We start from the raw sequence: 13,739 nt of genomic DNA, 5'->3' as shown, positions 1-13,739 counted from the left end.
TGCACGTTTCAGAATTAATTTTCGAAACCATAAAACACTTAAACACTCACTTACAGTTGGCCTTTAACAGCGTTTAACCACTCACTCCTTGGACTGGGTAGATTCACTCAATAGCTTTCGGCATGTAACTGGAGTGTCTCACAAGAGCTCTCTCTCAGAGAAAGAAAGAGTGATGAAATAAGCTGCAACGTTTAAAACTACAGTATAATAACCTATGCTGCGCAACAGGTCTGGGAGAATGCCTTAATGTGCATGATGATCCGCCTCCCCAATGACACCCTATTCCCTATATAGCACACTACTTTTGACCAGGGCCCATAGGAATAGGTTGCCATTTGGGACGAATTCATCATCATCTATTCCCCTTCTTGTCTTTCTTTGCTCTAGGCGCCCTCATCATCATCCCTCTAGTCTCACATGCAGTTACATTAAAGCCAGAGGAGAAAGAGAGAGTTTTTAAAAACTGAGCAGAGAGAGAGAGAGAGGTTTAAACTGAGCAGAGAGAGAGAGGGGGGGGGTAAACTGAGCACAGAGAAAGAGAACAAGAGAGGTAGAGAGGGATTTAAACTGAGTAGAAAGAGAGAGAGTAGGGCTTAAACTGAGCCGAGAGAGTGTTTTTTAAACTGAGCAGAGAGAGAGTGGGATTTAAGCTGAGCAGATAGAGAGAGAGAGAGAGAGAGAGAGAGAGAGAGAGAGAGAGAGAGAGTGAGAGAGAGAGAGAGGTTTAAACTGAGCAGAGAGAGAGAGAGGTTTAAACTGAGCAGAGAGAGAGGGGGGTTAAACTAAGCAGAAAGAGAGAGGAGTTTAAACTGGACAGAAAGAGAGGGGTTTAAACTGGGCAATAACTGGGGTTTAAAGTGAGCAAAGAGAGAGAGGGGGGTTTAGACTGAGTAGAGAGGGGGGTAGACTGAGCAGAGAGGGGTTTAGACTGAGCAGGGAGGGGTTTAAACTAAACGCAAAGCGATGACAAACATGAAGAGCTCCTATGGTGACATCACCTTCTGGCAGAGCTGAGACGGAGCACTAGGAGCATTAGATGACAGTTTAAGCTGATTGTGCAGTAAACAATGCAGTGATGCAAACCCCATGGGAGACATTTCCTGTGACTGTTTTGGCAGTTGGTGCTAAAACACATCCAATACCTGTCTCCAAACATTTTCCCTCTCCACTCTCTCTTATAAGCCTTCTTTGGGAGCAAAACAATTACCTGTCTGTGAATAACGTTATAAACTCCCAAGACGGCTTCAGAAAGGGAATCATGGATTTCTTTAGTTCCAATCTTTACAGAGGTCGGTTGTGTTGAAAATATGGTCAAAGCTTTACTTAAAGAGTACTGTTTTATTAGTCTACTTGATGTTCTGCACACATACATGAGCCTGTACATGTCTTAATAAGCATCTAATGATTTATTTTGTAATGTGTTTTGTCAAAATTGCTAGATATTTGCTACTGTATGCCAAAAAACATAATTTGGCACCATCTTGTGGTCAGTTTGGTAAACAACCTACAGTTATATATCGTAAGGATTGATCCCTTTTTTCTCTCTGTCTATTCTCAGATCCCCTTGGAAGCATTCCGACGCCCAGGTCCAACCAGGATCCCCAAACCTAAAGCCTACAGTACAAAAGGAACAAACAGTGCGGTCAATCCAGGGCAGAGTAATAAAGGACAGCCCCAGACAGCTCTCTCCTCAGAGAAGACGCTGCAGGGTACTCAGAGTGCAGCCAACAACCTAAATGTGGTCAACCGCCCCACTAGAATATAACGTCACACACTTGGATGTATCATCACATTATGATCTCAATTATGATGTATTCCTGTTGCTACACAGACTTCAGCTTTTGTGTGCCTCGGTATTGATAATGAAAACACCAAAATAGGAAGATGAGTAGGCCTAGGTTAACTAGCATACGTGTTTCACAAAGAAAAATTCACTGATCTGTCTGTGTAAGCAGCAGGGGCGCAAATTTTACTGGGGACGGGGGGGGGGGACATGTCCCCAGTTTTATAATTGGAATGTGATACAAAACGAGGCAATGGTGTACTTTAGGATCATGTGGAGGCCTCGGAGTGGTTGGGTAGGAAAAAGAAAAAAGAAAAAATATATATCATGTCCCCCCACCTCTAAAACTAAAGTTGCACCCCTGGTGAGCAGTAATTGCAGTAATTGATCAATTATGATATATATATATATATATATATATATATATATTAGGCTACTGTTCTTACTAATACCATTAAAATATGAATGTGTATTATCCCCTTGAAACATGAACTGTATTGCTATTTTAATGTGGTAGACCTATCTAATTTACATCCACTACTTAATTAGTCTAATTCTATGAGTGGCAAAAAAAGGAATGCTATTAACAGTTTGAATAATGTGTATTACATGTGTATTATTGGTATTTTATGTTGAATGCGACCTCCTCAGTGATGATCTCTGAAATGTAATGATCAGACTATTAATTGGTTATCAATAAATATTGTTTTTATACCTACATATATATATACACCTTTACATTTTATGTTATATATAAGAAACCCATCTTGCTCTGCCTGAAATATGGGACATAAAAAAAACTCCTTACTTACAAGCCTTTAACCAACAATGTTGTTTTAAGAAAGAAATATAGAAATATAACAAATAATTATGGGGCAACAATAAAATAACAGTAGCAAGGCTATATACAGGCGGTTCCGGTACAGAGTCAATGTGCGGTTAGTCGAGGTAATTGAGGTAAAATGTACATGTGGATAGAGGTAAAGTGACTATGCATGGATAATAAACAGAGAGGAGCAGCAGCGTAAAAATGGGGGGTGGGGTGGGGACAATGCAAATAGTCCGGGTAGCCATTTGATTAACTGTTCATGAGTCTTATGGCTTGGGGTTAGAAGCTGTTAAGAAGCCGTTTAGACCTAGACTTGGCGCTCCGGTACCGCTTGCCGTGCGGTAGCAGAGGGAACAGTCTATGACTTGGGTGGCTGGAGTCCTTGGCAATTTATGAGGTCTTCCTCTGATACCGCCTGGTATAGAGGTCCTGGATGGCAGGAAGCTTGGCCCCAGTGATGTACTGGGCCGTATGCACTACCATCTGTAGTGCCTTGCGGTCGGAGGCCGAGCAGTTGCCATACCAGGCGGTCATGCAACCAGTCAGGATGCTATCGATGGTGCAGCTGTAGAACTGTTTGAGGATCTGAGGACCCATGCCAAATCTTTTCAGTCTCCCAAGGGGGAATAGGTGTTGTCGTGCCCTCTTCATGACTGTCTTAGTGTGTTTGGACTATGATTGTCCGGACCTTTGGCAGTCTTTATGGGCGTGCCACCCGGTTCAATGCTCGGGCCCGACTCTCTTTTCTGTATACATCAATGATGTCGCTCTTGCTGCTGGTGATTCTCTGATCCACCTCTACGCAGACGACACCATTCTGTAAACTTCTGGCCCTTCTTTGGACACTGTGTTAACTAATCTCCAGACGAGCTTCAATGCCATACAACTCTCCTTCCGTGGCCTCCAACTGCTCTTAAACTCAAGTAAAACTAAATGCATGCTTTTCAACCGATCTCTGCCTGCACCTGCCCGCCCGTCCAGCATCAGTACTCTGGACGATTCTGACTTAGAATATGTGGACAACTACAAATACCTAGGTGTCTGGTTAGACTGTAAACTCTCCTTCTAGACTCACATTAAGCATCTCCAATCCAAAATTAAATCTAGAATTGGCTTTCCAATTTTGCAACAAAGCATCCTTCACTCATGCTGCCAAACATACCCCCGTAAAAACTACCGATCCTCGACTTCGGCGATGTCATTTACAAAATAGCCTCCAGCACTCTACTTAACAAATTGGATGCAGTCTATCACAGTGCCATCCGTTTTGTCACCAAAGCCCCATATACTATCCACCACTGCGACCTGTATGCTCTCGTTGGCTGGCCCTCACTTCATACTCGTCGCCAAACCCACTGGCTCCAGGTCATCTACAAGTCTTTGCTAGGTAAAGCACAGCCTTATCTCAGCTCACTGGTCACCATAGCAGCACCCACCCGTAGCACGCGCTCCAGCAGGTATATTTAGCTGGTTACCCCCAAAGCCAAATCCTACTTTAGCCGCCTTTCCTTCCAGTTCTCTGCTGCCAATGACTGTAACGAACTGCAAAAATCACTGAAGCTGGAGACTCATATCTCTTTCACTAACTTTAAGCACCAGCTGTCAGAGCAGCTCACAGATCACTACACCTGTACATAGCCCATCAGTAAATAGCCCATCCAACTGTAATTGCTATATTGTAATTACTTCGCCACTATGGCCTATTTATTGCCTTACCTCCCTTAACTTACCTCATTTGCACACACTATATATAGACTGTTTCTACTATATTATTGACTGTATGTTTGTTTATTCCATGTGTAACTCTGTGTTGTTGTATGTGTCGAACTGCTTTGCTTTAGCTTGGCCAGGTCGCAGTTGTAAATGAGAACTTCTTCTCAACTGGCCTACATGGCTAAATAAAGGTGAAATAATTAAAAAAAAATAGTTTGTACGTGATGTGGACACCAAGGAACTTGAAGCTCTCAACCTGCTCCACTACAGCCCCGTTGATGAGAATGGGGGTTGGGGCCCCCATTTTGAGGGTGGGGATGCTCAGTCCTTCTTTTTCTGTAGTCCACAAACTTAATGATGGTGTTGGAGTCGTGCTTGGCCATGCAGTCATGGGTGAATGGGGAGTACAGGAGGGGACTGAGCATACACCCATGAGGGGCCCCTGTGTTGAGGATCAGCGTGGCAGATATACAGTCTCCAATATTTTGTTATCTTTTTTAAGAGAAAAGGGCCTGACAGGTAGGATTTAGTTCCTCTGGCCCACAGGCCCCTTACAAATAAAGATTGAATTTATGAAACTGCAGTAAAAGTGCAGTAACTGCAGTCGACTGTGGTATTTTGGATGCAGCAATTGCAGAATAAATGCAGTGTACTGCACTCTGACTGCAGTTCCACTGCAAAATTACTGCAGTATAAAAATATTGTTATTTTGAATGCAGTATTTGCTGCATACTGCCGTTATACTGCACTCTAATCTCATCACTACAACTCCCGTAGGGGCTCGGGAGAGACGAAGGTTGAAAGTCATGCGTCCTTCGATACACAACCCAACCAAGCCGCACTGCTTCTTAACACAGCGCCATCCAACCCGGAAGCCAGCCGCACCAATGTGTCGGAGGAAACACCATGCACCTGGCAACCTTGGTTAGCGCGCACTGCGCCCGGCCCGCCACAGGAGTTGCTGGTGAGCGATGAGACAAGGATTTCCCTACTGGCCAAACCCTCCCTAACCCGGACGACGCTAGGCCAATTGTGCGTCACCCCACGGACCTCCCGGTCGCGGCCGGTTACAACAGAGCCTGGGCGTGAACGCAGAATCTCTGGTGTCGCAGCTGGTGCTGCAGTACAGCGCCCTTAACCACTGCTCCACCCGGGAGGCTCAATCGCCCAACCTTAACACACACACACACACACACACACACACACACACACACACACACACACACACACACACACACACACACACACACACACACACACACACACACACACACACACACACACACACACACACACACACACGCACACACACACACCCTCTCTGTGTGTGGTTACTGTAGGCTAACGTATGTCAATGGTTTTAGGAACAGCAGTAACATCAGGCAGGCTTTAGGCTACCAACTGCCTGGCCAGTTTAGCTCAATCGTGGGTGCAATGATCACGTTCCCCGCACTGACTGACTGTGTGGAGGCTCAATGATTTAACATTACATTAGCCTACATGCTACACTAGGAAAGTTATATATAGCTGTCGGCTATATGAGCCACGACTTACTGTTCTTTGTGCAGCTTCAAATGTTGAACAAATTTGGAAATTGTTGCCTCCGTCTGTAATTTTCTTCCTGCATGTTTTGCAAGTTACAATCCATTTTGATGACTACAGCGTAGTCTTTATATCCGAAAATAATCATTTGGGATATCATCTTTCCAAGGGCTCCATCTGAATTCACCCCCGTTCCTCTGCACTGCCACACTTTTTCTCAGCTGGCACACCTTCATTGGCTGCTGTCTGATTCAAACTGTAATCTGTTAAATGAAGAGTTGATGCGCATAATGTTTCAGATTTGGGCTTGGGGAGGGTATCAAGTCAGGTCGAGTCAAAAGGCTCAAGTCCAAATTAAGTCACGAGTCATTTGTGTTAAAGTCAAAGTCGAGTTGCAAGTTACCATATTTCTGACTCGAGTCCAAGTTATGAACTTGTTCTCAACTTGCCTACCTGGTTAAATAAAGGTGAAATAAAATAAATAAATGTGACTCGAGTCCACACCTCTGGTATATTGGACATATATCACAAACCCCCGAGGTGCCTTATTGCTATTACAAACTAGATACCAACTTAATTAGAGGAGTAGCAATACATGTTTTTTTCATAAGCCTGTTATAAGGTCTGATATACCACGGCTGTCAGCCAATCAGCATTCAGGTCTCGAACCACCCAGTTTATCCTGCACTCTTACTGCACTCTTTTTTCGTAAGAGGCCAGTACAGTAGGTGGAGGTAATGCTTCATAACGTTGGATGTCAACCCCCGATAAACCCAACAGAAGATGTTTTAAATTCATAGCAATGACTATTACCGTAATACATATGTTGTAGTTTGTTTGCTACTTGGCAGCTGCATGTTATTAAAAGAAAGTGCATCAATGGTCGCCCACAACAGAACTGGTCAAATGTTTGCAAGGTCTATGTATTTTTGCTATAAAGTAGCTAGCTAACTATCCTCCAGCCAAAAATTGCCGATATGTCAGACTTCAACCACTTCACAAATGGATACGTAAGTCCTATTTCACAACAGTACAAGTGTCGGCCTACTGTATTCAAGCAGTTATTCTTTTTGGTACGTCAACACAGCGCAATTCAAGATCCCATTCGCCAATAAAAATGCACGCGCCTGTTTCTACATTGACCAATCAGGTTGATGGGTAATGAACCACGTCCGCGCGCTAAGTTCTTGCGGCAGTATTTTGGCATACATTCGCGGGAGAACAGCCTTGCAAAGTTTTGTCAGCAGATATTTAATTTTATGGCATTTATTTGAGGTACTTGGCATGCGGTAGCTGCGTGTTATTAGTACAACCATCACAGTTTGTTGGCTGCACACTACTAGACAGTTTCCTAGCTAGCTAGACCGCTAACAACATAACTGGCAAACTTTTTGCAAGAGGTCTGTCGTTTTGACCCAAAGTATCTAATATGGCAACTATGTGTCACTCAAGACGTGCCTTGATGGAAATCCCAGCTCCACAGCCGAAAATTGCAGGTACGTCTGACTTCAACAACTTCATAAAGTAGGTAACGTTAGCTGGCTAGCCAGCTCCATTTCCCTCCACTGCAACATCACAACAGCTGTCCTTGATAAAGTAAGCGCGCGCCAGGAACAAATGTGGCTAAGTAGCGGCTACCTTATTTAGTAAATGTGTTAAATCATAACAATGAAGTCAGCTAGTAAGATCCAATAAAACATCGAATCTGAACAAACCAATTGTGTTAATTTGTTAATATTGGAAATAAGTGAATTTTAATTTGTGTGGTCAACTAGCTAGTTAGCCAGCTTTGAGTTAGCAATTGCATTGACACAACATGGTACCCATTGTTAGCCTTTGCTAACAACTTTACCTAGTTATAACTCGTTAACGAGCTGATATTGGACATTTAGCTAAGTAATAAAGATTGTGAGTGAGCTGTTTGTAGTTATTAATTCAGCAAGACATTACCATTTTTTTGTTGTTTTATGCAAGTACCAAAACATTGAATCTGCCTTTCTTTCTAGTACAACTAGAAGAATATTGTAACTGGGTTAACTATGATCCTGTAATGCACTCTAAAGTTATGCCAAATGTTTTTATGCAGCTCGAATGAGAAGGTCCTACCTGGAGGTTCTAAGTTCACGCATAGCTCCATTTTCAACCACTTCTAGAGGCAGAAACCTGACCAGCAACTCAAAACGTGGGCATTCATGTTAGTAAGCAAATTAAATGGATCATGTCATTCAGTTTCTAGTCTTATATTAGTTGGCCTGTGACCAATACGGTGGTGTATGTTTTGCAGTGGACCCAGCCATATACAGAACAGGGAGTAGTCGGAGTGAGGCCCAAAGTGAGAGAATGGAAGACGACCAGACACCCATGTCCAACCAGCAGCTTGTGCAGCTCATAAGATCTTTCATCCAAGTAGAACAGGGGCAGAGGCAGGAGCCCAGAGCCCTCACAGACCTGAAGCCTTTACAGGAGGACTTGCACCTGAAAAAGATCAATGTCTACAGATCTATACCCTACTCACGCCTGGGGTCCAACAGAGACGCGCACTGTTACAGAAAGGCATATCCACACCTGGTGGTGTTTAAAGTGAGTATCAACATTTTTGTTTTATGCTCTAAGTTTCCCTAATGTGAATGTAACTCAGGTAATTGACCTGAAGTTGAATCTCCTTGCAGTAAATAATATACTTTTAAGATTTACACTCTAACTTTATTCAAGCTGATTGTTTGACTAAAGTGCTTCTAAGATGGTTTAATAGCTAGAAATTCTGGGTTGTCATGGTGATTGGTACTACCTGCATCACCTGCTGTGTTTTAACAAACCTTGTCTTTTTCCTCCCAGGTTTCCTGCCAGGAGTGGGGTCAGCTGCTGCTGCAGAACGAGGAGTGGGAGTCGGCTCTGGAGCACGCCCTAGTGGCGTGGAGGTACACCAGCGAGCTGCCACAGTGGGACACCAGCAGCCACAATTTGGTGAGGGAACAGTGTTACAGCATGCTGGCAGCACACTGCATCACAGCTCTACAGCACTACTGCCCAGACCTCAGCAAAGCCATAGAGCTGCACAGGAGGTAAGAGTCCTCCTTCCTTTGGAACCTTTTCACAGGTCATGCTTGAATTGTTAACACTGTATTGAGTTTAAACTGTTTCCGTTGACTGAGAATTGGCAGCGTTTGGATGGTAAAAATGCTTAAAACCAGATAAATAAAAACATTTCGAAAAATAATATGCTTTATAAAATCACTTTGGCTATGCATGGTGGTTGTTTTTTAATCGTATCTCTAGTCTGTCAACTCTGCCTGTTACCTCTTGCTATAGCAAACTTGCAACACTGTATTACCTGATACTGGCTCAAGGCTCCACAGTGTGACCATTTTACTCACATATTCCCCTAAATATTCTGCTGTGTGGCCTGGAATTCTAATTTAGAAACACCAGTGCGCCTAGAAACATTATGGATTCTAGTTTTATTACCTCGTGTAAAAACGCAGACCGGACAAATGGATTATGCTCATTGTAGTTAATCACCACGTTTTCTGTGCAGAACTATGTAGAATTTGGCCTGTTGGAAATTATAACCTCCTACTACATCGCCCAGCCTGTGCTTGATCTGATTTTTCTCTAGAGAAACTGCACATTGGTGTCAGTCTGGCAAATTGAAATAGGTTTGGACATTTGACCAGCACAACTTTTTCCTAATGGAAACACCGGGAGTAAAATACACCTACAGTGGCAAGAAAAGGTATGTGAACCCTTCGGAAATACCTGGATTTCTGCATAAATTGGTCATAAAATGTTAATCTTGGTCACAACAATAGACAAACACTCTGCTAAAACTAATCACACACAAACGATTATGTTTTCATGTCTGTATTTAACACACTTTGTAAACATTCACAGTGCAGGGTGGAAAAAGTATGTGAACCCTTGAATTTATTAACTGGTTGACCCTTTGGGAGCAATAACCTCAACCAAATGTTTTCTGTAGTTGCGGATCAGACCTGCACAACGGTCAGGATGAATTTTGGACCATTCCTCTTTACAAAACTGTTTCAGTTCAGCAATCTTCTTGATGTCTGGTGTGAAGTGCTGTCTTGAGGTCATGCCACAGCATCTCAATCGGGTTCTCAATCGAGGTGAAGACTCTCCAAAAGCTGTATTTTCTACTGTTGAAGCCATTCTGTTGTTGATTTACTTCTGTGTTTGTCCTGTTGCATCACCCAACTTATGTTGAGCTTCAATTGGTGGACAGAGCCTAAAATTTTCCTGCAAAATGTCTTGATAAAACTTGGGAATTTATTTTTTTTGTCGATAATGGCAAGCTGTCAGTCCCTGAGGCAGCTAGGCAGACCCAAACCATGGCGCTCCCTCTACCATACTTTACAGTTGGGATGAGGTTTTGATGTTGTTGTGCTGTGCCTTTTTTTTGTAAAAAATGTTTACACATAGTGTTGTGTGTTCCTTCCAAACAACCCAACTGTAGCTTCATCTGTCCACAGAATATTTTGCCAGTAGCACTGTGGAACATCCAGGTGCACTTTTGCAAACCTCAGACGTGCAGCAATGATTTTTTGGGGACAGCGGTAGCTTCTTCCGTGGTGTCCTCCCATGAACACCATTCTTGTTTTACATATTGTAGACAAATCAACAGATGGGATATTAGCATGTTCCAGAGATTTCTGTAAGTCTAGCTGATTCTTCTTAACCTCACTGAGCATTCTGCGCTGTGCTCTTGCAGTCATAATTGCAGGACGGTCACACCAAGTGAGAGTAGTAACAGTGCTGCACTTCATTTATAGACCATTTGTGTTCCCGTGGACTGATGAACATCATACCTTTGTAACCCTTTCCACCTTTATGCAAGTCAACAATCCTTAATCTTAGGTATTCTGATATCTCTTTTGTTTGAGGCATGGTTCACGTCAGGCAATGCTTCTTGTGAATAGCAAACTCAAATTGTGTGTTTTTATAGGGCAAGGCAGCTCTAACCAACATCTCCAATCGTCTCATTGATTGGACTCCAGGTTAGCCAACTCCTGACAACAATTTGCTTTTGGAAAAGTCATTAGCCTAGGGGTTCACACACTTTTTCTAACCTACACTGTGAATGTTTAAATGATGTATTCAATATAGACAAGAAATACAATGTGTATATTAGTTTAAGCACACTGTCTATTGTTGTGACTTAAATGAAGATTAAATCAAATTTGATGACCAATTCCAAAGGGTTTGTATACTTTTGCTTGCCAACTGTGAAGAGATCTGTGGGAATACTGCTCCTTTCAACTCTTCTTTTCTATAACTATTTTCTTCAGGTTTAAAATGGCACAGCTGCACAGTCAGTTGATCTCTCCTTGTATTCAGGAGCTGGAGAGAAGCCTCGGCGAAGCACAGGTTTGTTTCATGAACACCCACTGAAATGGCCAACCTGCTGAAATGGCCAACACTAAGATCAGCTGACAACCATCAGCACGGCTTCCAAGTCTAGGGGGTTGCACTATTGAACAGCGTATATCAGTGGTTGCCATTCAACTATGTTTGGTATCCTTGTGTTGCGCTATTCCCCCTTGCCTACAGTATTCCCTACAGTAAATACAAGAAAGCTTTGATGCATTTTGGTATGCTGTTTTGTTTAAAAAAAATATGAATTTAGGTTTTGTAAAATGTGTTTATTGCCTTTGAACTATTGAATGTTATCACAAGGAAATTATGAAATGGCCTTTAAAATGTGAAATGCTGTCAGATAAATGATGAACTGTCCTTTTCACCAAGATGTTTTTATATGGGGGATGTTTTTGTGGATGTGTTGAAAAATGACAAGATGCATGAAACGGCTGCCTTATTTCAACTTACCTGTTACCTGTTTTGTAAATATGTCTAAAGTAATTGTTTTGCACTGTTTTCTTCATCCTGGAAACTTGACATTTTGATCAAATATAATCTAATTTAATAAAGTTATACTTTTTCAACATTCTGTTGTGAATTTCTGGTTTTGTCTCGTTTTGAGACATTGAAGACCTGCTTTGTCACTGAATTAATTCGCCAGTTCTCCCCTTGCATTTTGTCTCATTCAGAGGACAGAAGTTCAGTGCAAGCATGTGAGGAGAATGTCATTTTCTTGTTTTGACGATACTTTACTTAGCGATACTTCCTCGCAATAGAAGTGGGACAGCGACACGTCAGTTCTATTCATGATTTCTCAGTCTGCACGTCACTGGGACATTATGTTCTAATGACATATTTCCATCAGAATGTTCCTCAATGTTTTCTGCTGAGCACTGCGAAAGTTGGTTGCCCTTTACTCAGTGACAGTCTGATTTTCCTGTTCCCTGTGCCACCACTGTGTGGAGCCCATGTTACATGATTTATCCTGAGCACCAACCTCTTGTTTAAACCCAGCACAGTACACTGGCATTCAGAAATACCCAATGGTTAATGCTGAACGAATGAAGAGAATGAAATATAGCCTTGCCCGCTAATTCGTTTACACTCTTACATGAAAAGCTTCATCACCAGATGTGTGGCAGTACATCCAGTTCTAGCAGTAACATTCATTGCATTTTTGGAAGTGCAATCTGAAGGAAGATGATTCTATCCTGCAGCAGATGAAGCCTTGTGTTCACACTCAAACACTGTGATTAGTGTACCTCGCAGGACACAGGAGGGTGTTGCCATCTCTGCAGTGTGTTATCAGTGTCCTTGGCAACTGCTCAATTATAAGAACGCTCTCGTTTCCTCAGCGTCCATAATGGTGTCTGAAAATGTTCCTAGCTGTCCTAAATCCTTGTTTCCTCCAAGCTCTGGGGAGGAGCAGGAGTGCCCCCTCATTTGCTTTGAGAAGTAGGGACAAGTAAGGACAGAGGAAGCAAGGATTTGGTGGCTTGTGTTTTCAGACATAACCCAAGTACTCTGCAGCATTGCTGCTATTTCACTTCTATGTATTCCTTCACAATGTAATTCCATCTCATAGTATATCTCTGTGGTAAAGTCTAGAGGAGCATTTTTGAACCAATAAATAAGTTAAGGGTTTAAGAAGTAAATAATATCGGGATGAGCATGGTGGGGATTTTCTTTACGAATTCCTTATAAATCAGTTTGACAGGCAATCATGTGGAGATGGCTATTTATCCATTGTTTGCAGCCTTGATCACAATACCCTCTTAACAGAACATTTCAGTTTAACTCTAATTGGCGTTCCCAATAAGACAGCCATGCGCTGGTTGTATGAAGCTGGGATGGGGGGATAGAGCGCTCTTCAATGCACACTGGTGATACAGAAAAATGTACATTTCCTGTCTGGGAGTTTGATTCTAACTGGCCATCTACTGGAAAATGTAATCTTGCTACATCATTTGTTTACTCCTGTCAGTAAGTAAAATGGAACAATGAGTAGATTTTTTTTTAAAGTGCAGTTTTCATTTCGGTATTCATTATCGTTCTGCCCTTTTCACATTCAACATTGACCTGTGTTTATGAACCATGTACAGTCCCGTACCAACCTTCCTTTTTGAGAACCATGGCTGACTTTGCATTTGGATGAATTGTGAGGGCTGTTGCTGTCTTGAGTATCCAGCCCTCAGGGCCACCTGGGGAGAGAACAGGAGATGATCTGACAGCCGTGTTTCTGACTGGAAAGCAAAACGAAAGAACAACCTTGTTAAAAATCTCCAACTTGTAAATATGAACTTCTCGCATCTTTAATTCCTTCTATATTAATGAGCACCTGGCTTATTTGACCTGGGGAGCAAACAGAATTAGACTGCATGTTAAACATCAAAACTATTTTGGAATGTTTTGGAGCTTGACTGTTGGGTTTAGAGCTCAAACCATTGCCTTCGTGATATTTTGTTACTTCGTCTTTTATATGGGTAAAAAATAATT

The 13,739-nt window shown here is 42.4% G+C and overlaps 2 protein-coding genes across 7 annotated transcripts in view; both read left to right on the top strand.

Annotated features, from left to right (window-relative positions):
* The window catches only part of LOC118370297 (filamin A-interacting protein 1-like), a 100,184-nt gene extending 97,683 nt beyond the window's left edge, over nt 1-2,501 (top strand). For both annotated transcript variants that reach the window (XM_052499782.1, XM_052499783.1), the window contains one exon: nt 1,559-2,501. In XM_052499782.1, coding sequence (XP_052355742.1) covers nt 1,559-1,765 — 207 coding nt within the window. In that variant the 3' untranslated portion in view covers nt 1,766-2,501. The remainder of the gene's footprint in view (nt 1-1,558) is intronic.
* Nucleotides 2,502-7,015: 4,514 nt separating this feature from the next.
* LOC118370298 (uncharacterized) lies at nt 7,016-11,829 on the top strand. 5 transcript variants are annotated; one of them, XR_004822773.2, is made up of 6 exons: nt 7,016-7,363; nt 7,954-8,061; nt 8,152-8,447; nt 8,703-8,929; nt 9,484-9,600; nt 11,174-11,829. XR_004822773.2 is itself a non-coding variant. In XM_035755255.2 (5 exons), the coding sequence occupies exons 1-5, from the start codon at nt 7,297-7,299 to the stop codon at nt 11,274-11,276; spliced, it is 789 nt and encodes a 262-aa protein (XP_035611148.1). In that variant the 5' UTR covers nt 7,016-7,296; the 3' UTR covers nt 11,277-11,829. The 5 variants fall into 5 exon arrangements, 3 of the variants coding, with proteins under 3 accessions (XP_035611148.1, XP_035611150.1, XP_035611147.1); XR_008095840.1 differs by lacking the exon at nt 11,174-11,829 and adding an exon at nt 9,847-11,163; XM_035755255.2 differs by lacking the exon at nt 9,484-9,600 and having other exon boundaries at nt 7,954-8,049.
* Nucleotides 11,830-13,739: the final 1,910 nt, after the last annotated feature.

The sequence above is a fragment of the Oncorhynchus keta genome, chromosome 37 (genome assembly GCF_023373465.1).
Source record: "Oncorhynchus keta strain PuntledgeMale-10-30-2019 chromosome 37, Oket_V2, whole genome shotgun sequence".
Taxonomy (NCBI): domain Eukaryota; kingdom Metazoa; phylum Chordata; class Actinopteri; order Salmoniformes; family Salmonidae; genus Oncorhynchus; species Oncorhynchus keta.
Note: the sequence above shows the minus strand (reverse complement) of the source record. Positions and strands in the feature narration are given on the sequence as shown.

What these genes read in the sequence shown, in the direction of transcription:
- LOC118370298 (XM_035755254.2), top strand. Translation starts at nt 7,297, where the DNA reads ATGGCAACTATGTGTCACTCAAGACGTGCCTTGATGGAAATCCCAGCT. An exon ending in CTCAAAACGTGGGCATTCAT is followed by an intron (nt 8,062 to 8,151) that starts GTTAGTAAGCAA and finishes TATGTTTTGCAG; the next exon opens with TGGACCCAGCCATATACAGA. An exon ending in CACACCTGGTGGTGTTTAAA is followed by an intron (nt 8,448 to 8,702) that starts GTGAGTATCAAC and finishes TTTTCCTCCCAG; the next exon opens with GTTTCCTGCCAGGAGTGGGG.